Source organism: Rhododendron vialii, chromosome 2a, assembly GCF_030253575.1.
Source record: "Rhododendron vialii isolate Sample 1 chromosome 2a, ASM3025357v1".
Taxonomy (NCBI): domain Eukaryota; kingdom Viridiplantae; phylum Streptophyta; class Magnoliopsida; order Ericales; family Ericaceae; genus Rhododendron; species Rhododendron vialii.
In genome coordinates, this window is record NC_080558.1 from 37,674,837 (window position 1) to 37,697,181 (window position 22,345).

The 22,345-nt window shown below is 40.3% G+C and overlaps 1 protein-coding gene across 5 annotated transcripts in view; it reads left to right on the forward strand.

The window, feature by feature from the left end:
- LOC131316773 (uncharacterized) overlaps window positions 1-22,345 on the forward strand; it is a 48,716-nt gene that overhangs the window by 12,316 nt on the left and 14,055 nt on the right. For all 5 annotated transcript variants that reach the window (XM_058346212.1, XM_058346213.1, XM_058346214.1 and 2 more), the window contains 19 exons: window positions 191-615; window positions 2,395-2,518; window positions 4,814-4,909; window positions 5,042-5,113; window positions 5,780-5,917; window positions 7,864-8,017; window positions 9,220-9,584; window positions 10,494-10,957; window positions 11,051-11,395; window positions 14,426-14,650; window positions 15,074-15,164; window positions 15,344-15,421; window positions 15,567-15,857; window positions 16,051-16,248; window positions 16,367-16,855; window positions 17,794-17,955; window positions 18,109-18,438; window positions 18,530-18,612; window positions 22,005-22,109. In XM_058346212.1, the coding sequence (XP_058202195.1) occupies window positions 191-615; window positions 2,395-2,518; window positions 4,814-4,909; window positions 5,042-5,113; window positions 5,780-5,917; window positions 7,864-8,017; window positions 9,220-9,584; window positions 10,494-10,957; window positions 11,051-11,395; window positions 14,426-14,650; window positions 15,074-15,164; window positions 15,344-15,421; window positions 15,567-15,857; window positions 16,051-16,248; window positions 16,367-16,855; window positions 17,794-17,955; window positions 18,109-18,438; window positions 18,530-18,612; window positions 22,005-22,109 (4,235 nt within the window). The remainder of the gene's footprint in view (window positions 1-190; window positions 616-2,394; window positions 2,519-4,813; window positions 4,910-5,041; window positions 5,114-5,779; window positions 5,918-7,863; window positions 8,018-9,219; window positions 9,585-10,493; window positions 10,958-11,050; window positions 11,396-14,425; window positions 14,651-15,073; window positions 15,165-15,343; window positions 15,422-15,566; window positions 15,858-16,050; window positions 16,249-16,366; window positions 16,856-17,793; window positions 17,956-18,108; window positions 18,439-18,529; window positions 18,613-22,004; window positions 22,110-22,345) is intronic.

Here is a 22,345-nt window from a genome sequence, read left to right on the forward strand (position 1 = left end):
TCCACAAAGTGATACATTGATTGTCCTTGTAGTAGGTTGCCGGTATCTTAAACGTATTTATGAATCTGCTCTAGCATGACTCTCACTGTCTGAACTTAAAATGCTCTTTGTTGGTTATGTTGTTTTGCATTTTTTGAAGAAGGAAAAGTCGTTATTGCTTGTTTAATGGTCAATGTAAAACAATATGCAGATTTTGATGGTGAACGTTATTATCTCGCTCTTACATATGGATGATCTTTCCGTCAATCCAACACATTGTGTTTCACATGGGAGCCATTTGTCATCGTCTACCATCTATGGTGGGGATCATGCTGACCATGCAACATTTGAAGGGGGAAACAAGATGGTTGTATCTTTCATAGGAATGATACTTGATATTCTGCACCAGAATCTACCATCCTCTGTGCCTGAACAGGAGAATGGGTTGACTGGCAATATACCTGCTAGTGGGGTACAAGTGTTAGATTGGAGAATCTCAAATGCTAGGCGTTTTGTTGAAGACTGGGAATGGCGTTTGTCAATTTTGCAACGTCTTGTACCATTATCTGAACGCCAATGGAGATGGAAGGAGACATTGACTGTATTACGTGCAGCCCCGTCTAAGTTACTCAATCTGTGAGTTCAATTATATTAGTAGGTTTCTTTTAGCTTGATGATCATCTCCTCATTTCATTGATATGCATGCAAACCAGTAATACAGGACAAATGTTTTGTTTGTAAGGCGACGAAGGCAAGAAACTTTTTATTCATTTGATAAAAACTTACACGGACAATTTTTATGCTATTGTTGTTGAAAGCTTCATGTTGTTTTGCGTCACCATGAATTTTAGTTTCTACCTTACAGTTTGTTGTAGGATTGGTGCTTTTGTTCATTGGAATAAGCCAAAAAGTGTTTTGGCACGTTGAATCCTGGAGCTTCTGCTCGGAATTTGCGTAAATCAACCATCCGTAGTTGTATAAGTACTCATAGGGTTACCAAATTAGAACAGTGGTATTTGTTATATGTACAGTTCACTAGTCCCTCCAATCACAAGTCCGAGAAAGAGAGATGCAAGTCCTGAGTTTTGATTTGGCATTTTGCTGAAGTCCTCGTGCTTGAAACATATTGCTTTAGTGAAACTATTTTAGGGTTAGGACTCTGTGAAAAGTTTATGCCTTACAGTTTGAGTAAAGAATGCGGTGAATCCCCCTGGAAATGCACAAGACATCTACTAAATCACAGATTAGGAAGTCTGTTCAATGGAAATGTTATTCCCCCTCACTTCAAAGCTTTTCAAAATGACAAATGAAATGATATTCTACATAATCGTAAAGTAGTGGTTGAGAAAGGAAAGTTAAAACATTTATTTCTGTGGTAGTATATCTACAACTGCTTTTCCAAAATCTGTGGAGCACAACAATGGCTTATTGACTTTTTGATGATGGAGGTGGCTTGGGGAGGGGTTGGAGTTCAATTTGGCCTTTGGAGGAGATGGTTTAACCATTTAGTCTAATTTTGGTTCAACTGGATAAAATTCAGTCTTTTTAAAAGCGCAAAAGGGAAGATGTAAGTATAGTAAGTGTAGTATAATTTTGGTTCAACTGCGTGTGCTTCATTCAGAGCGATGTCCAAGGGAAAACATGTTACATGTTATCAGAAGATGTAAGTATAGTAATACATACCGCGGCCTGCCCAATAATACTTCTGGGGGCCTTAAGCGAAAATTTGAGGCCTCTTTATATCAAAGAAAACAGTTATGTTTATCTTAGATCTTTTAGTTGAAGTTGATTTGTACCTTGCATGTTTACTCTTTCAATTTTTCTTGCCACTGTCCATTTAGATTTAACTATTTAAGATGGGCTACACTATTGGAGCCTTTCGAATAGTTTCCAGTTTGCTAGACCTTTAGATAGGAAATTTCTCTTCCTCTGGAGATTTGGGCAGAAAATGTGTATGATTCTTCATTTATTGATGAGGATAATGATATGAAAATGTTTTATTTTGCTGGCATTTAGATATGTAGGTGTTGTGGATAGACTTTGAACAAAGAGCGAATTTTTTAATTTGCTCGGCCTTAGGATCAAAGTGGGTGAATTTTTGGGGCTTTGCCAAAATTGGAGATCTTATTTTATTACGAAAGAAAGACTATAAAATGTAGCAATCTGGCTATGGCGCAATCTGGCTATGGCGCACACTACTCCTTAATCAAATATGTTTGTTGGTTTTATTGGGATTATAAGTCTTATGTTATTTAAGTTTGCAAGTTTCATTCCCGTTATAACTGTATGTGCTGGTAAATTGGTCAATATCAATGCATATGGTTGCTCTGTTTGTCATCTTTTCCCCTCCTTTTATTCCTCACTGCCTATAATTGCGGACACATGTCACTTAATTTGACATATTTAACTGTGCAGTTGCATGCAAAGGGCAAAGTATGACATTGGAGAAGAGGCTGTTCATCGATTTCAGTTGCCTCCAGAAGATAAGGCAACACTCGAACTAGCTGAATGGGTAGATGGTGCCTTCAGAAAAGCATCTGTATGTTCCCAATTTGCTGTCTTTTGTTTATCTTGTAAGGAAAAATATCATTTTCTACATTTTCTACTCATAAGCTTACTCAAGTCAAGCTAGTTATTGCCTGAGAAGGATAGAGACTTCTTAGATGGTTCTATGTTTGTGTCTGACACTTATTGGAGACTTCTTGACATGTGTGCGACATGTTTGTGTCCTTCAAGTTATCTTTGTTCTATTTCCAGAGCAAGAGATGTTTCATACAGTTGAGGCACACTTCTTTTTTTGACAAATGAAGCACATATAAGTATGATAAAAATAAGTTTGGAGTCAAAGATTCAATTCATAGTGTTGAGGATATATACTGACTATTGCCTCATTATTTTGGCTTTTTAGTTTAAGTGCTCTCATGCAGAAAACTTTGTTGTGCATAAAGCCTTTTAGTACAGATACTAGAACCTTGTGTCCCTAAGCCTTGTGGCCCAATCAATATGGTTCAGCTACAAATGTTATTTTCCTCCATTCGCTGTTGAGCTTTGCAATCCACAGTTTTACAGTACGTACCCTTTTTTTCCACCACAATATCCAATCTCACTTTAGACCTTCCCATCCTAGCATTTCCAGTGATATTAATTTCAGGTTTATGCGGAAGGTGTATATTGATTTGCTTTTGTGGTAAAAAAAAACGTAAAAATGAGGGGACCCATTAATTTGTAGTAGTTTGGGTTTTTTTTTGAAGCTCCAGCAGCTGTTAAGGAACTTATGGGACAGCACGTTGAGGTTTGCCCTCAGGCATTGTGTCCTGAGTTATTTCCATGCGATATATTCAACAGAATGATTCGGTGCCTGGTTAAGCTCTTCCCACGGAATCAGCCAATGAGTTATCACCAAGAGAAGGGGTAGGGCTCCAGAAACAAGTTTGAGATCTTTTGGATGAAGGATCCCTATGCCAGAGCCTTAGTCGTTGTGTGGTGCCGGCTCTGCTTAATTCTAAGGGGGACAGTTTTGGCCTAGGTTATGGATATTTGTGGTGATCAGTTTTTTTACATCTTGGTTCACAAGAGGCATTATGTATAGTTGGTTTATTCAGATCTTAACAAGGCTTCAGTTAATGTGCATAAACAATAACTTATATCAAGGAGGGGTATATTGTTAGAGTGGTTTTGAGCAAGGAAATGCCGCCACATGTAGTTATCGGAAGCTGCATTTCATGATAAAACATCATTTTGCGCCTTGCAAAGAGCTGAATTCGAGTCATCTAGCAGTGTCCAACTTAAGGAGACATTTTCCAGTGGGTTACTGATTCAGTAGTTTGAGAACACATAAATGCCTTTTGATATCCTGATAATGGTTGTTTTCTTTATGTAGTAGGCCGTTTCTTAAGACTTGCTGGAGTTAGTGTAGAATGTGGCCTGTTATCCTCATTGTATGCAGTTTTTGACTGATTGAAAGTACCAGTGTTACACGATTTTGGGTAGAACTCACCCCAAAAGCTAACTATTGTAGTGAGGGTGCCCTCACGCTTATATTCTTCATATTACTTTGGTACCCATGCGATGTGGGACTTCGCTTCACACCTTCCCTCATGCCCAGCGTGCTCACTTGGCAGCACCTGCCGCATGCAGGCTAGGGACAGGCACCCTACCCATCCTTGGCATACCCGGCTCTGATACCAAGTTACACGGTCTTGGGGTAGAACTCACCCCAAAAGCTAGCTATTGAAGTGAGGGTGCTCTCACGCTTATATTCTTTATATTACTTTGGTACCCAAGCGATGTGGGACTTTGCTTCACAGAGCGTGCAAGTGGAGTGGAGTGCAATTGGTGCCTCCCTCATGCTCCCATGCACATGGGCAAAGTTCGATTCCCGCAAGCACCAATCCCCCTCCCTAAGTCCCCTAGGATAGAGTAGATTAGGTTTAACGGATGGAAAAAAAGAAAGAAAGTAGTAGAGTGTCAGTTAAGTTTTCTACCCCTTCCGTCACCCTAAGTGGGGAGCCCCACAGGTATCGTGCTCTACAACAATGCCAGAGGTCTGGCCTGCACTCTCGGGAGTCTGGACTCTGGTCCCATGTCCTTACAGTGGTACTTTAAGGTCATTGATTGGGGTGGAATTTGAAGGACCCCTTGTTTGAAATTGTGGTCACTGGTCAATAGTATCTCTTGTTCATAGTGAACAGTAATGCTGTGTTGTTCTTTTGTCATGAACTAATGTTGGTATTTTGTTGTTCCAGTTTGGATATTGGGTCACCTACAAAGGCTACGTGATACTGGCTTCTTATTTGACTCCTGCTGGCGAACTTGTTTTTTATTACCTTTGCAGGTGGAGGATGCAGTGTCCCGTGCTGCTGATGGTACTTCCGCTGTCCAAGAATTGGATTTTTCCTCTTTACGCTCTCAGCTTGGTCCTTTAGCTGCTGTAAGTAAGTAGCATAGGAGACATGTATCTGCTTCCCTCCTTCAAATGGAGATGAATTCTTGTTTTTGTTTTATGTTTTTATGTGTTTGTAATTTTGGACATCTTGGATGACATCTTTGTATTTGATGTCAGATTCTTCTGTGTATTGATGTTGCTACATGTTCGGCAAAGTCTGCAACTATGTCCCAAAAGCTTCTGGATCAGGCAATGTCACCCAACTATAATATGAAGATTGTATTACTTTTCTGTTATTGACCTGGTTAGATTTTTTCAAAACATTCAGATACCACTGCTTTGCTATTGATGGAATGAAATAGCATAAGTTTCCTTGGGCTCTTGAACATTGTGACGAAATCTTGAGGATTTAGCAAGAAAGTCTAGAGTGCCTTGTAGTTTATTTTTATTTTTGATTGGCAACCTTGTAGCTTATTGAGAATGAATCTGATGGCAGACCCCTCCGTCTCTCCCTCTTTTTTCTTCCCCCTCCTTGTAGGAGTTATGCTTTCCTTCTGCGGTTCTACCTTTAAATCCCTATCCCTACAGGTGTTCAATAGCCTATGGTCCTTGGAGAACTACAACTAGTGTTGTGTGGCGCTATTTCTAGTGTTTTTGCTTAATCAGGGTTACTTAATTCCTTTTTATACTTTTTTTGCCCCTTTTCTCAAAATGCATTGGATCCGCAGATACGTGTTGGGTAATCATCCTTTCGAGTCATTTTTTCGTGGCTTATGTGTTCCCTGCTCCAACTTCGCATCTGACATGTCATGGAACCAATTCATGCTATATCTTTCAATTTCATGATCCTGAAGTGCAATTAAGAGCTTTAAAATGGTTTGGTATGAGACAATCGGTAGAATTTCTCGTTTGCAGGCTCAGGTTATGCTATCTGAAATCTATCCTGGAGGTTCTCCAAAGATAGGTTCAACTTATTGGGATCAGATTCATGAAGTTGGGATTATTTCTGTGACAAGGCGTGTCCTCAAGCGTTCGCTTGAATTACTGGAGCAGGTAATAGGATGAGACTTTCATTGCGAATTGCTTTTACTTTCACTTGAAGCGTCAAACAACAGGAAATCCTAGTTTGACGTCCTGTGGACTGAATGTTTCCTCCGTTATATGTCTCAAAGGTACTACTTTTATTTATTTGTTCTATCCTTACATCAACAGCGATCAAATGCATAACTGTGAGGACTTGTTTTGGCTAATAGAGCAGTCCGAGGAAGCTACTGATCACTGATTTACCGTACCAGAAATTTAATTAAAAAATGAAGAATTACTACCCCTCAAAAGAATTGTGGCAAGTACTCTAAGTATCGTTCCACGGGGAGTATAAGGCTTAGTCACAGAAATTTCAGTTAGTTCCTCAATTAATTCGGGAAAAGAATAGATGATTGATTTCCTAAAATTGTTAATACTAAATGAAAGCAATCAAAGTGAAGAGAATTTGAGGGAAGAAGGTTCTAAGGTTTCAAATCATTCCTCCTCTCGTATATTTGAATCAACCCATATACCGTAGGATTGCAAGCCCCAATGATATCTTTTAATGATTATTTATGAATCACCAAATGGCATGGACTATCTCTGCCTAAAACGAATTGTTTTACTATGAACCGTCTCAAATTGGCAGTTGACGGATCGTCTAATAGTGCAACGCGTTTTACGTAGTATAATCCATCTCAACCGGTAATCACAAAATAATTTGAACCCTTGTATGAACCTGTTTGAAATTTGGAAAAACAAACAAGATCCGAATAGACAAGCCTAAAATCAAACATCAATATAGTTACTCGAAGGATGAGCTTCATCTTGACCCTATAGAGGAGTTTAGTCGGCCATAGGAGCGGGATCCGTCAAGGTTTTTGTGAAGAATGCCGGAACTCTCTTCGTTTCTTGCTCCCTTAGCCCTCTAGCCCTTAGGAGAATGAGAAGTAATCCTAACAACGACTTAGGGTTCTGTTTATGTGCTTGCTCTTCCAAAACCCTTAAAATCGACTTTCTTGTGCATCAAAATAGACGTTGAGCGTCCGGACGCTTGGGTATCCCGTCTGAACGCGTGGCCCAGGGAAGTAACCCGAAAACAGCTGCAAATCTGGTCAGGACGCACCAAACTTCCATCCAGACGCTACACTTTTTCAGCATTTTAAACTCTTCTTGCAAATCCGTTTTGACCTAGTAAACGTTCAAGTTGGGAAGATCCTATTTCACACAACGTTGTAGCCCTTCAAATCAGCTTTCCAACCCAACTTGAATCACCCTAATCAGACATTGGATGAGAGAGATATGGTCAAAATACTAAACAATGCATTGATTTGTCTCCTAATTCAAGATTGAATCGAACTCTTGAATTTTCCTTCAGAATTGGATTGATTTGAATTCCCTTGAAAGGTTTTGAGTATCTAAGGCTTCTCATTTTTTTCTTCAACCATCTCAATTCCTCCCATAAGCCCGTTTCACGTCAAATGATTGTCAAAACTGAAAACACGCGAAACATGCTAAGCCAACTGAATAATAAGATAAATGGGCTAAACACATGTAATTTAGGGGGCGTAAATGTCATCATCCACGCACCTATCAGCTTGAGAAACGTGAGGATGGTAATTGAATGCCAATTGTCAAGTGCCATATCGAAGATGGATAAACGCTGCGTGATGGATAACTGTTCTTATTCACTCCTCTATACGCGGCATGATGGTACCATCTGTTGTGGAATATAAGTGCTACTTTGTTGCTCTATTTCGCATAATCAATTCTCTAGTTATGTCATACATTGTTAACTTATTGGTATCAGAAAAACTCAATATTTTTTCCTGGTGGTCTGTGGCTTGTTGAAGGTGAGATAGAGGCTTTCTAGTTGACCTTCTTGGTTTTTGTAGGGTAAATAATGCAGCTCATATGATTTGGTAAATTTTTATGGCTCGTTGGTGATGCATAAACCTCCGTCTATCTTGGTTCAGGACAAACCTCCAGCTCTTCAGGCCATTTTATCTGGGGATAGCATAGTTACATCATCGAAAGATTTGCCCCGACAAGGACATAGGGAACGTGCTCTTTCTATGCTGCACCAGATGATTGAAGATGCTCACAAGGGGAAGCGGCAGTTTCTAAGTGGTACCCTGTTTATCTATTTCTTTCTCCTCCCTCCCCCCCTCTTCTTCTTGAGATGTTGCTTGGTCCGATGGTAAAGAACAGTTGTGACTCATGTGAGAGCTGAGAACATGGGTTTGAGTCTTGGAGCAATCACTTTTGATGCTAGGAAGAAGTAAAACTGAATTCTAGCCGCTTTCAAAACCCATAATCAATGGGACCAACACTAGGAAATGTCCATTTCAGTTTTGTAATTTTATAACTAATGCTTTGTTTGGATTCAAACTTGGAAAAAAAATTTCCAACTCAAAAAACACTTATTACCCTTATCTCCAATCATTTCTCTCTCTCTCCACTCCTTACACCTGTCTCCAATTATTACCCTAATTTCTCTCTCCACTCATTACCCCCAAACCCAAACCCAAACTCAAATTTGAATCCGAATAAGGCATAAATAATTATTATAAAATGGTGCTAAAAAGAGGAGCAACTTGTGTATTTTTTTGCATATATTCCAACTTGTACGTGATCAGTCAAAGTTACATCTTAAGATAACTATTTTCACTTGCAACCTAGAACCCACAATGCAGTTCCACTCTACTTCGACATTTGATGTCTTTTCCAAACTTAAATATTACTTACTAGATTGAGGTCATCCGAGTCATCCCACTCTACAACTTACAACAGAAGCGATGGAGCCCACTGGAGTCAACTCCAATTTCTAAAATTTAGTTTTAGGCCCAAGGTACTCTCAATACTTGGCAATTTTTAATGTGATTATATGATCTGCTCCTCCTTTTTGCCTTCTCTTTAGTGCCTATGTAAAATCCATGTTGAAATTGCCTAAATCATTGGACTCCATTCACAATAACAGAAACTTCTGCAAATGGGCAGACTCAGACGCCTACAAATTCCTCATCAAGACGACATTGTTATCTTCAATTTCCCTTCTCTCCACTAACTGATATTCCACTTTTATGCACCCATTCTTCTATTAGATATCATTCAACTTGGAAACTAACCTCCCCCATTCTTCGCTGTGACTTAGTGACTATGTCCTGGTCCTAATAGCTTAAGGTTTGGGGATGTGGTTGCCGGTTGGTTATATTTTTTTGCATTTATCTTGGGTGTTTTCTCATAATCTTGTTGATATCATATCATTGTTGCTCCTTTGATTAGTCGCAAAAGATGCATTAATATTTCCTTTTTGTGACTTCCAATTTCAGGTAAGCTTCATAATCTTGCAAGAGCTGTTGCTGATGAAGAGACAGAAAGAGATTCTACGAAAGGGGAAGGTGCATATGCTGATAGTAAACCTCTAAATTATGACAAGGATGCGGTTCTTGGTCTTGGATTAAGAGCTATAAAGCAGGCATCACCTAATTCTGCTGTTGGTGAAAAGATTGGTCAACCTCCTGGTTATGATGTAAAAGATTCTGGAAGGAGATTGTTCGGGCCATTGAGTGCCAGGACAACAACATATCTTTCACAGTTTATTCTCCACATTGCTGCAATTGGGGACATAGTTGATGGGACCGATACAACTCATGATTTTAACTATTTCTCCCTCGTGTATGAGTGGCCTAAAGATGTAAGTTTCTTGTCTATGAATTGAATACCAAGTTTCGTGCAATAAATACATGTGATACACTGATACAAGATCTGCTGTGCCTTGTTGCTGGAAGATTTCTGTAGGGTGCGTCCTTGCAGCTAAGATATGAGAAACTTTTGTCAAAGGATGCTCTATTTCCTCATAACAATTATATGATACCTAAGTATGTTGGAAATGCGTTGAACTGTAACTGCTTAGGGTTATTTGTGCTGGATAGGATGTCCAAATGGATAATACACCCATCAAAAGTGCTGCAATCAGCATGGATCTTGCAGAAAAATTGCATGAATGAGTTTCCTTAGCTCTCTTTCTTGGGCCACGTTTTGGAGTTTCCCATATTCCCCTGCGTGTTTGAATGATTACAGTTCCCGAGCAGCAGGATGGGAAATTAAGCTGATTGTTTGACCTTAAGTATCAGAATTCTGTAGAGTCCTCTTTCTAGAAGTTTACCTTTTTCCCCCCTGTTTTCTCTGTTGGTATTGTTCCCTCTAGTTTACTGTTGTCCTAATTTCTTCCTTAGCGACAGTGATAAGTGTGATAATACTTGTCAAAGGGCTTGTTCGCACACATTGGGTGAAGCCGATGTGGCTATAATATGGTCATCACCAAGGTCTAAAACATATGGTCTCCATTTTTGTGCGAAAACAGTTTACGAAAAGTTAAAACATGTTTTTGGTGTTTCCTTAAAAGTGGATTAGTATTTGTATCATGGAAACTTTGCCGAAGACAGATTTCAAAAACAGTTAGTGAAATGAGTCTTGTGAAAGCAGAAACTGAAAAGGGATACCAAACAGGTTACATGCCTTCTCCCAGGTTTCCTTAATATTGTCAAGTGGTGTCAATAGTCATGGTTACGACTACTCTCATTTTATATCGTCTGGCTTGCAGCTTTTGACTCGCCTGGTGTTCGAACGAGGAAGCACGGATGCAGCTGGAAAGGTAGCTGAAATTATGTTTGCTGATTTTGTCCATGAAGTTATTTCAGCATGTGTGCCTCCGGTCTATCCCCCACGTTCGGGACATGCCTGGGCCTGCATTCCAGTGACTCCTACATCTCCCAGAAGTTTCCCTGAGAGTAAACTTTTCTCCCCTACCTCTAAAGATGCTAAGCCAAATTCCTACAGTCGATCCTCAGCCATACCTGGAATCTCTCTGTATCCTCTCCAGTTGGATATAGTGAAGCATCTTGTTAAACTATCCCCTGTGAGGGCTGTCTTAGCATGTGTTTTTGGAAGTGGTATACTATATCATGGCAGTGATTCATCCATTTGTAGTTCCTTCAATGATGGGTTACTGCAAACACCTGATGAGGACAGGTGGTTCTATGAATTTGCTCTTGATCAATCTGAGAGGTAAAATTTGAGCATACATCTGTGGAGAAGAGCAGCATTACTTCATCTTGAAGGCATGACTGTTGTCTAATTTACACTTTCCGTCGTCAACAGGTTCCCGACCTTGAACCGCTGGATACAAATGCAAACCAACCTTCATCGAGTTTCGGAGGTTGCTGTATCAGCAGAACTTCACACCGATGATGGCATAGTTAAAGCTGAGCCAAAAACTGCCATTAAGCGATACCGCGAACTGGAGAGCGATAATGAGTCAGAAGTTGATGATATTACTGGTAATACTAACTTATCAACAACTTTGCCAGACCTCCACAGTCCAGTGAATGCAGCTTCTGACCATTGGCATGAGTCCCCCAAATCCGAAGTTCCTGAACTTGATACGAGGGTTTTTCTTTCTTTTGATTGGGAGAATGAGGGCCCTTATGAAAGAGCAGTTGAGAGGTAATATGGTTTCTTTCCTATGTCATGCCAACGGTTCTTTCTTATCATCTTTTGTGTTGATTCTTGTTCTTTGGAAAGCTTGGGAGGGTCTTGTTCTATGGTTGGGGATCATGCTTCCTTGTGAACTAGACCCTCTGTTAGGATATCTTCATGCATGTTAAAATACTTGCATTTTCCACATGGAGAGAGGAAGAAACGATTGTGATTTCTGGTAATTTTAGTCTTACTAAAGGTGCAAAATTATGTTAAGTTATTATCTGACAAGGGTTTCTTCTTTCAAATCAACATTTATCCCTTCAAAAAAAAAAATCAATATTTATGAAAAATATGAAAGATGAAATGTTTATGGTAAAGACCAAAACCGAAGTAAGGAAACATTGAAAAGATAGTGTGATAATCGCTCAAAGTTTGTTTTTTACCAATGCTGTGAGCTAGTTATGCATTTATCAGCGTGGTAAAAGAATTCCTTGTTGGTTAAGATGATGTTTCCCATGAAATTAGCTCATCTAGATGTAATGTCTAGGGACTAGGGATGATTTGTATCTGGATTTGTTAACGTCATTCGTAGTTGATGGTTAACGTCACTCTTGGTTGATGGTGAGATTATCAATTTTGGTGAATGGTTCCTCGGCTGGTTTCTTTAAGTCAACTAGAGGATTGAGGCAGGGTGATCCTTTGTCTCCTCTGCTGTTAATCTTGGTTATGGAAGTTTTAACCGGATGATTACGAAGGCCGTGCAAGGGTTTTATTTGGAGGGTTTCAGGTTAGGTAGTGTGGATGGTGCGGATGTAGTGGTCTCATTCTTTTTATGCGGATGATACCATCATTTTTGATGGTGCGGATGGTTCTTAGTTGGGTTATCTTAGAGGTATTTTGATGTGTTTTGAGGCCGTGTCTGGTCTCAAGGTGGATGTGGGCAAGTCTGAAATTGTTCCTGTTGGCGTGGTTGATGTGCCCTTGGCAGAGGTCTTGGGGTGCAAGGTTAATTCTTTCCCTTCTTCTTACTTGGGTCTTACTTTAGTGCAACATTCCAAGTCTAAACTGGTTTGGGAAACGGTGGTTGAGAGGTTTTAGAAAAGGCTTGCGGGTTAGAAGAGGCAGTACCTGTCAAAAGGGGGTAGGATGACCCTTATTAAAAGCACTTTGTTGAGCTTGCCTACATACTTTATGTCGGGTGTTACTATTCCTATTTTGGTGGCCAATACGTTAGAGAAGCTGCAAAGAGATTTCCTTTGGGGTGGTTTGGGGGAGGAGTTTAACTATCATCTTGTAGATTGGGATATAGTTTGCTCTTCAGTTCATGTTGGGGGTTTAAGAGAGAGAGAGGCGCTTGCTATTTCCAATCAATGTTTATTAGGGAAATGGTTGTGGAGGTTTGCCTGTGAAAGGAATAGATGGTGGAGGAAAGTGGTGTGTGCTAGGCATGGGCAAGGTTGGGGTGAGTGGTCCTTGCTGGAAATGCAAGTGTCGCATGGGGTGGGTCTTTGGAAGGGTATTAGGAGAAGGTTGGGTGAGTTTTCAAGGCATATTAATGTGAAGGTGGGGGTAGGAAGGAGGGTGAAGTTTTGGGAGCATTTTTGGTGTGAAGATATTAGGTTGTGAGATGCTTAACCTTCTATATTTCAGTTGGCGGCGGATGGGGGTACGGCAGTGACAGATTATCTCAAATTGGAAGGGTATACGGTGCGGTGGAACCCAACGCTTTGCGGCGGGGTTCGAGATTGGGAGTTGGAGGAGTTGATGGATCTCTTTGGAAAGCTATATGCTGTGAGGGATGTGGGTAGAGGGGAGGATTTTTTTTGAGGTGGATCCCTACAGGGAATGGGTCTTTTCAGGTGAAAGGTTATTACCAAGATTTGGCTGGAGAAGCAAGTACTTACTTTCCTTGGAGAGCCATTTGGGGTACTTGTGCGCCAACCAAGGTTTCTTTTTTTCTTGCTGTTCAGCTAAGGATAATATTCTCACTATAGATAATCGTTTATGGCGTCGGATGGTTATGGTGAATCGGTGTTGTATGTGCTTGAGAGATGAAGTGACACATTTGTTTATTGATGTCCAGTCGCCAAGGAGCTTTGGAATGTAGTTGTTTTGTAGGGCATGTCGCGGGTCTTCCCTACGACGATAGTGGAGCTTATTCGAAGAATGGTATGGGGCTAGAGTGGCTAGAAGAAGACTGAAGCTATGGATTATGATCCTGCTGTGCTTGATATGGTCAATTTGAAGAGAGGAATCGTAGATATTTTGATGGGGACGAGAGGCCATTGTTTAAGATTAGAAGTCTTTTGATTCTACTTTGTATGGTTGGGAGTCGAGGGAGTGCAACCCTACTTTCAGCCAATTTTTTGATATATTAAATATTTTTGGGGAATAGAGGGGTTTATAGGTCCTTTTATATTTTGTCCTTCTCTTGCATACATGTGTGGCATCCCCTTGATGCCTTTTCAGTAAAACTTTATTACTTATTTGCGCACATGTGTGGCATCCCCTTGATGCCTTTTCAGTAAAACTTTATTACTTATCAAAAAAAAAAAAAAAAAACGTGGTTCTCAAGGGCATTGAAGGACAGACTGTAGGTAGGGAAAGTAGTAAAAGGAATCTTATTTGACAACTTTTGCATAAGTAAAGGTAGCAGCTTGCCTTTATCTGGGATCTTGGGAACTTGACGCCCAATTGTACTCAGACAAATGGTAAGTTCATGAAGTTGATGACGAGAAGAGGAGGTAAGAAGTTAAGAGTAAAAAGAGACAGCCTAGGTTTTGAGCGATTGGCTTGCAAAGTAGATATAGCTTCTTACTGTAGACCAATGCTTTCATGCTTTTGCATTGGAGAACATCCTGGTGAATGGTTGAGTTGAATCTTCTAATATTGCTGATCTCATTTGCCGTCTGAGTTTGTTTTGCTCTCTCCTTACGTCCTCCATAGGTTTTTGTATTTTTCCTTTTTCCCTTTTGTTCTATACTAGTGCAGAAGATTTTCCTTATGATTTTTTATGCCATTGAATATCAGCGTCTAATAGGTTTTCTCAATCAGATTAATCGATGAAGGAAAGCTGATGGATGCTCTTGCTCTTTCTGATCGCTGTCTGCGTAATGGAGCATCAGACTGGTTACTGCAGCTGCTCATTGAACGTGGGGAGGAAAGTAATTCAGTCACAGGGCAATCTCAAGGTTATGCAGTTCATAACATGTGGAGCAATAGTTGGCAGTATTGTCTGCGATTGAAGGATAAACAGCTGGCTGCAAGACTCGCACTCAAGTATGTAGAATTCAACGCCGTTTTATAATTCTCTTTGTTTTTTTTTTTTAAACAGCGTATGACAATTTTGTCTAGCTGAAGTCTTCTGTTTGAAATATCTATTGGGGGGTAGAATAGCACTGTTTGCTCTTTTGATGTCATCCTTTCTGTATCTTGTATTTCCACTAGGGTAAAGAAGGTAACATCTTGCACTCTTGAAACAATTCTTTCAAAGGGATTTTGTTGGGGATAATTATTTCATCTGTTGGTGACTTTTACACCTAATACAGACTGTTTCTCTATTATACTTACATGATTGATTATAACAGATCTTTTGCACTTGTAGCCTTTCTTGAAATTGTATGTTCTGTTTCAGATATTTGCATAGATGGGAACTGGATGTTGCACTTGTAGCCTTTCTTGAAATTGTATGTTCTGTTTCAGATATTTGCATAGATGGGAACTGGATGCTGCTCTTGATGTCATAACTATGTGCAGCTGCCACTTGCCTGAAAGTTACCCAGCTAAGAATGAGGTACCTGGTGGTGCAATTCGCAATTTATTGCATGATTTTAGGAATTGTACGGATGGTGTAAATTCTCTTCTTGATGGTTGTTGCTGAAGATTGATAGGACAGTATATGTGCTTTTACTTGAGCTGGTTGCGTTGTTAGGCTCATCGGTTATGTTGAACTGCTTCTTCATTGTTTATCAGGTTGTTCAAATGAGACAAGCTCTCTTGAGATACAAACACATTCTTTGCGCAGATGATCATTACAGCAGCTGGCAAGAGGTGACAACTCAATTCTCTCTCAAGATTTCATTGGAAAAAAAATAAAAGAAAACAAAAGTACTTTTCTTCTGGAACTTAAGAGTTTAAGGAGTAATGCTTTTACAATCTTAGAGTACTCTCCATTCCACTCTCATGTAATTGTCAGGTTGAAGCAGAATGTAAGGAAGATCCCGAGGGTCTTGCCCTTAGACTAGCTGGAAAAGGAGCTGTTTCTGCTGCTTTGGAAGTGGCTGAAAGTGCAGCATTATCGATAGAGTTGCGGAGAGAACTGCAAGGTCGTCAACTCGTTAAGCTTCTCACTGCGGACCCACTAAATGGTGGAGGTCCGGCAGAAGCCTCACGTTTTCTTTCTTCCCTGCGTGACTCTGATGATGCCCTCCCAGTCGCCATGGGTGCAATGCAGCTATTGCCCAATCTGCGGTCAAAGCAGCTTCTTGTAAGTGGTTTTTTCGATTTATATGACATGTCTACATGCTTTCTTTTTCTATCTCTAAGAAATATGGTAAAAATATGGCTTAAGATAGTTTTCATTCACTCTTGTATCTTAAAGAAATACAGAAAGAAATATTGCTCCGAATTCTATAACCTTCTGTTCTTAACTTGGCCTTATGTTTTTGTTGTTCATGAAGGTCCATTTTTTCTTGAAGAGAAGAGATGGTAATTTGTCAGCGCTTGAAGTTGGTCGGCTTAACTCATGGGCCTTAGGTCTTCGTGTTTTGTCGGCCTTGCCGTTGCCATGGCAGCAGAGATGTTCTTCCTTGCATGAGCATCCCCATTTGATCTTGGAGGTTCTGCTGATGAGAAAACAGCTGCAATCTGCTTCGCTGGTATCTTTCTTCTTCTGGAATTTCTTTAATTCCTGTATCAGCAGCCAAATATTAGATATTGCAACGTACTTTTTCTTACACGTATGTCTTATCTGGTTATGAGAATTTTTCTTTCCAGATTCTTAAAGAATTTCCTTCCTTGAGAGACAATAGTGTCACTCTAACTTATGCTGCCAAAGCTATTGCTGTGAGTATCAGCTCTCCTTCCAGAGAGCCTAGAGTATCAGTCTCAGTTCCGAAAGGAAGGCCGAAGACAAGAACTGGCATGCCTACAAAGTCATCTTTTACTAACAGTCTAAGTAACTTGCAAAAAGAGGCTCGCAGAGCTTTTTCTTGGACTCCACGCAATAATGGTGATAAGACTGCTCCAAGGGAGGCTTATAGGAAAAGAAAGAGCTCTGGTTTAGCACCATCTGAAAAGGTTACTTGGGAGGCAATGACTGGAATTCAAGAGGATCGTGTTTCATTGTATCCTACAGATGGACAGGAACGATTTCCTCCTGTTTCAATTGCTGAGGAATGGATGCTTACAGGTGATCCAAATAAGGATGATGCTGCTCGTATTTCTCATCGATATGAAAGTGCACCTGACATTATTCTCTTTAAGGTATGATAGGTTTTTTTTTTTTTTGATAAGTAGGTATGATAGTTCTTAGAGCCATTATTTGGTGATTATGTTGCACTATCGTTTATTTCTTCGCTATGCTGCTGCTGCTGCTGTTGCTTTTGTGGGTCAGTTCCCTGTGATGTGTGAATTGAAGGTTGACATCGGAAGGGAATCAATTAAAGCGATCTGAAACAAATGTCAGTGGTGGTGGTGGTGGTGTTGTTACACCTTCAGTGTGATGTTGTACTTGTATTGTATACAGTAACCATGTAATGGTTTTGATGGAGGATTTCCAGAGACATGTGGGCCATTGTTTTGCAGTCGGGATTGAGGGTGGGTGGGTTTCCGGGGTTTGGTTCTTGTCTCGCTTAGAGGGCCTAGCACTTCTGTCTTTCAGTGCAACTGTTACTTCTGCTTTTTCTACAATGATTGTATAATGGTACTGGTTATGACTTAAACAGGAAAGATTCGAGAGATTGCCCTCGCATGATTCTTAGAAAACAAATTGGTTCCAAAATTAGTGCCCCCTTTGTCCCTAATTGATCGCAGTTTGCACGCAAAAGATAATATATTTGTTAGATTTTTTAAACAAAACAAATATACCCCATTTTCTTCCTCTCAATGAGATCTTTAAATAGGTGTAAAAATTTTTGGAAAAAAGTTAATGCTAATTTTTTGCGTTCAAAATGCACGGTTTCACCAAAAGGGTGAGCGATTTGGGACGGAGGGAGTATGTGTGGTTATTTTCGCACATATTACGCGCCAATTGTATCTGTTGTACCTGCAGTTTGCTGATCAATTAAATTTGAATATCTTTTTCACTTGTTCCTTTTATGTTGCAGTTTGTGCTTATCAGAAACATTTGTCTACCTTGTGTTCAACTATTACTGTTATGCTTCCTGATATTTATGCTGAAGACTTGTGTCATGTGGTTGCAGGCACTTCTTTCATTGTGTTCTGATGAGTTGACCTCTGGCAAAGGTGCTCTGAGTTTGTGCATTAATCAGATGAGAAATGTGTTGAGCTCCCAACAGTTGCCTGAAAATGCATCTATGGAAACAATTGGCCGTGCATATCACGCCACAGAAACATTTGTGCAGGTTGCATTCTATTCTCTTTTTTCTCTATCGTTTTGTATGAGTTGTATTTGATATCCATTGGAAATATGTGGGCAAAGGCAAACAAAGATTCTCTTTCTACTCTTGTTATGTATGGGGGATATTGCAGTGATACTTCAAGTTCTGTTTCCACAGGGGCTTATCTTTTCTAAATCCCAGTTGAGAAAGGTTGCTGGGGGTAGTGATTTGTCAAGTAATTCGGAAAGAGGACGAGATGCTGATGATTCATCGTCTGATGCTGGAAGCTCCAGTGTGGGTAGTCAGTCCACTGATGAGCTGTCTGAAGTTCAGTCACAAGCTGATATTTGGCTGGGACGTGCTGAACTGCTGCAGAGCCTCCTGGGATCCGGAATTGCTGCTTCCCTTGATGATATTGCTGACCAAGAGTCATCTGCACATCTTCGTGATCGGTTGATTGTAGATGAACGGTACAGCATGGCTGTATATACTTGCAGGAAGTGTAAAGTATGTATCAAAAGCGAACTTTTGGCACTTTGTTGATATATCTGGCTTCCTGTTTCCCATGATAATGAGTGCTTATTTGGCCTTATCTCAGATTGATGTTTTTCCGGTTTGGAATGCATGGGGGCATGCGTTGATTCGGATGGAGCACTATGCACAAGCTCGTGTAAAATTTAAGTAAGCTACATTTATACTGTCCCTCAATTGTATTTGACAATGAAGGCCAGTCATTCATTATAGCGTTTCTTATCTGCAATTAATATGAAGTGTAAATCACACTTTGGGCCTAAAGTATTAGCGAGCCCTCACTTCGACTCATAAGGTTTTTTTTTAAAAGAAGACGATACGATGTTTTCCAGTTTAGTCACATGCATTGCGCCCAACTAAATGTTTGATAAAAAAGACCGTGCTGCACGTCTCAACTCTCAAGGGAATACATGGAATCGAAATCTGGTGCCTTAGTCCCCTAATACTAGAGAATTCTCTGTGCCATCAACCATCCCAAAAACCAGCGATCGCCCAACATACATGGGCCTCCTCTCTCGTTTTCTTCCCTCTGTTAGAACTGGATTAACTGACACATCCACCACTGAACCTCCCTCTCTGCCACAACCCACCCCCATCCACCACTTAACCTCCCTCTTGTTCTTCTCTATGTTAGTAAGTGCAACTAAACCATCTCAATTTCATCATGTACCTAGGTAATCATAACAACTTCAACTTCAAAATCAGAACAAGGTTAAAAGACCTCTTCTATTCTTTCACCCTAGGGCCGTACCCCAATTCCACCTGTTGCCACCCATCTCCATGTTTATAGCCCCAAATCCGACCCATCCCGGGGAAATGTGAGGAGTATTGCTAATTGTGGTTGGTAGAGTGGGTGCTAGGTATTGGGTTTTGGAAACATGTTAATCCAGAGGTTGAATTTCTTTTCTTTCTTTCTTTCTTTTTTTTTTTTTTTTCGTCTTTGGGTTTGGGTTTGGTTGAAGTGGAGTTGCCTTCAGTGATCTTACAATGAACAAGAGTTTTCTAACGACCGGCATATCTATGATTCTATTCTGTAAGCCCTCCTGTGGTCTCTGGGATGATGGTGGTTCTGGTTTGCAGGAGGGAGGGAAGTTGGGAAAGAAGGGTAATGTTAAGAGGGTATATGAATGGGAGGGAAGTGATGGCCAGCTAAGGGGAAGGGGAAGGAGTTGTGGCAATGATGGGGTGGGGAAGGAACGGAGGGAAGGTCAGAGTGCCACTCTGCGTTCGGCGCACACTACTCACACTCTGCAGCTACCGTTCACATGCTGGTTACGTTCGCCACACACTTCACCATTCTCTATAGGCCTTGTCGTTCCCTATCCAACCAAATACATACTCTCCACGGTTGTGGGTGGGGTGAATAGAGTGAGAGAGATTGGAGAGAGGGAATCAGAGAGGGAAGGAGACAGATATGGGATACAGAAAGAGGGGGCTGGAGGGAGTTAGATGAGGGAGAATTTTTCTGATAATGTGTTATACTACTTTTGGGTTATGGAAAGAGGGGATCATTGCTGACTGATCGATGGATAGAGAGGGAATTGGAAGGGAGAGTGTTTTTTCTAAATTTCCTTTAGGATACTCTTGGGGGTCATGGTTAGTTTGGGTCTAGTAAATGCAAGTGGTGCCTTATGGCTCCACGTGATGCTAGACCATGTGACATTTTCTGTCTGAGATTTTAGTAACCTTTAGATTTAACAATGTTCTAAAAAGCGCTTGGCGTTAGGCGGGCGGCCGACCACCTTCAAGCTTCGAGACCTATTAATCGGCCATTAATCGCCTTTTAGCAATTAGTCGGATTTTTTTTTTTTTTAAAATATTCTTCAACCTCCCTACCATTAATAATCACAGATTTCCTAGTTGCTGTGATATATCTTCTCTCCCAAAAAATTTCCTAGTTCTCTTTGGCTATTGGATACTCAATGTTAACGCTTCTAAATGTTAACAGTTCTCTACAATTCAAATATAGAGACATAGAAACTAGGTTCTACGGAATAACTAGTCAATCCATAATGAGAAGTTCAATGTTCATAGTTCAAACCAAATGAAACCAAGTACGAAATTACCAGTCAATTACAAAGTGCAACGTTCAAACCAAATGAAACCAAGTACCAAATTATTAGTCAATTACTCTTCTTCTCCATATCCATCCATAACTTCGTCTCCATCGGACTCACACTCAAAATCGCCGTTTAATTGATTAACCGATTAATCACCGATTAATGGGTAATTAATCGCCGATTAACCGATTAATCGTCGATTAATGGGCGATTAATCGCCGCCAAATGCCGATTAATCTCCAGACCGCCTAATTCAAACGCCCAAGCATTACTCTGATCGGAGAGGCCTTAAAACCTATTAATCGCCCATTAATCGGCGATTAAACGCGATTTTTAGAACACTGAGATTTAAATAACCATTGGGAAGAATTCCAATGGTTTTCTCAATCGATACAAATTGTGAACCCGATCTTGTAGGTTTTTTGTTTGATGGTAGGGGGTTGGGTGGAATTCGAAAAAAATCAGAGACATGAAGGATGAGTTGGGAAAAAGAATGAAACGTTAAGGTATCCACTATTAATTTAAGGGAGCATAGTGTTATTTAGCCTTATTCTAGAGTGTATGGTATGCAAGGGATAGGAGTAGGGGGTGATGAGATGCACTGGAACTTGTCAAAATCAGGATCTTTTCAGGTAAAATCTTTTTACCAAGCGTTATGTGGGAGCGGTAAGCATAGTGTTATTTAGCCTTATTCTAGAGTGTATGGTATGCAAGGGATAGGAGTAGGGGGAGATGAGATGCGCTGGAACTTGTCAAAATCAGGATCTTTTCAGGTAAAATCTTTTTACCAAGCGTTATGTGGGAGTGGTAACTCCATCCTTGGCAAGCAATTTGGAAAGCATCGGCACCGTTGAAAGTGAGTGTTTTTGTTTGGTGTGCCACGCAAGGGAAGATTCTTATCATTGACAACCTGATCCAAAGGCGGAGAATCATTGTTAATTGCTGTTGTATGTGTAAGAGGGATGCGGAGACGGTGGATCATTTTTTAATCCATTGTCCTTTCGCTTGGGAGCTTTGGTCTGTGGTGTTCAACTGGTTCGGTTTACAATGGGCTGTGTCAAGGAGCGTTATGGAACTCTTAATTGCTTGGAGGAGTGCTAGAGTGGGAAAAAGAAGGAAGGATGTTTGGGCCATGATTCCGCTTTGTTTGATGTGCACTGTATGGCGTGAGAGAAATGCGAGATGCTTTGGAGGAGTAGAAAAGCCTTTATTTAAAATTAAAAGTTTTGTGGTTAGTAGTTTGTATAGTTGGGACAAGGGAGAATGTAATCCTTCCCTTGATCAATTTCTAGATTGGTTTGAATTGTTATCCCACATATTGGTGTATAGGGCCTTTTTTTCTATGGCCTTTTTTGTATACGGGTGGCATTCCCTTAATGCCTTATTTCTAATATATTTAATTACTTATAAAAAAAAGAAGACGTTATTTTGCCTATTCTGAGAAAGGGTACTTTTTTTGGCTCCTTTGATTGTGTTTTCAAGGCAAGCTCTTCAATTGCATAAAGGTGATCCTGCACCCGTGATTCTGGAGATCATTAATACGATAGAAGGAAGTCCACCTGTTGATGTTTCAGCTGTTCGCTCCATGTAAGACAGCAACTCGTATTTCCTGAATATATCATTGCACTTGTATCATTCTCTTCTGACTAGTATCACGTATGAGTATCATAACTACTTAAATGGCATTAAGTTATGTCTGCACATTTCTCTTGCCCAAAATTTACTAAAAATATCTGGGCTTACAGTTAAATGACTACATCACTCAATTTAGTACTTGAGCAACAGCCTGTCGAATCCAAGACGCGCAAGATGTTAAAGCAGTT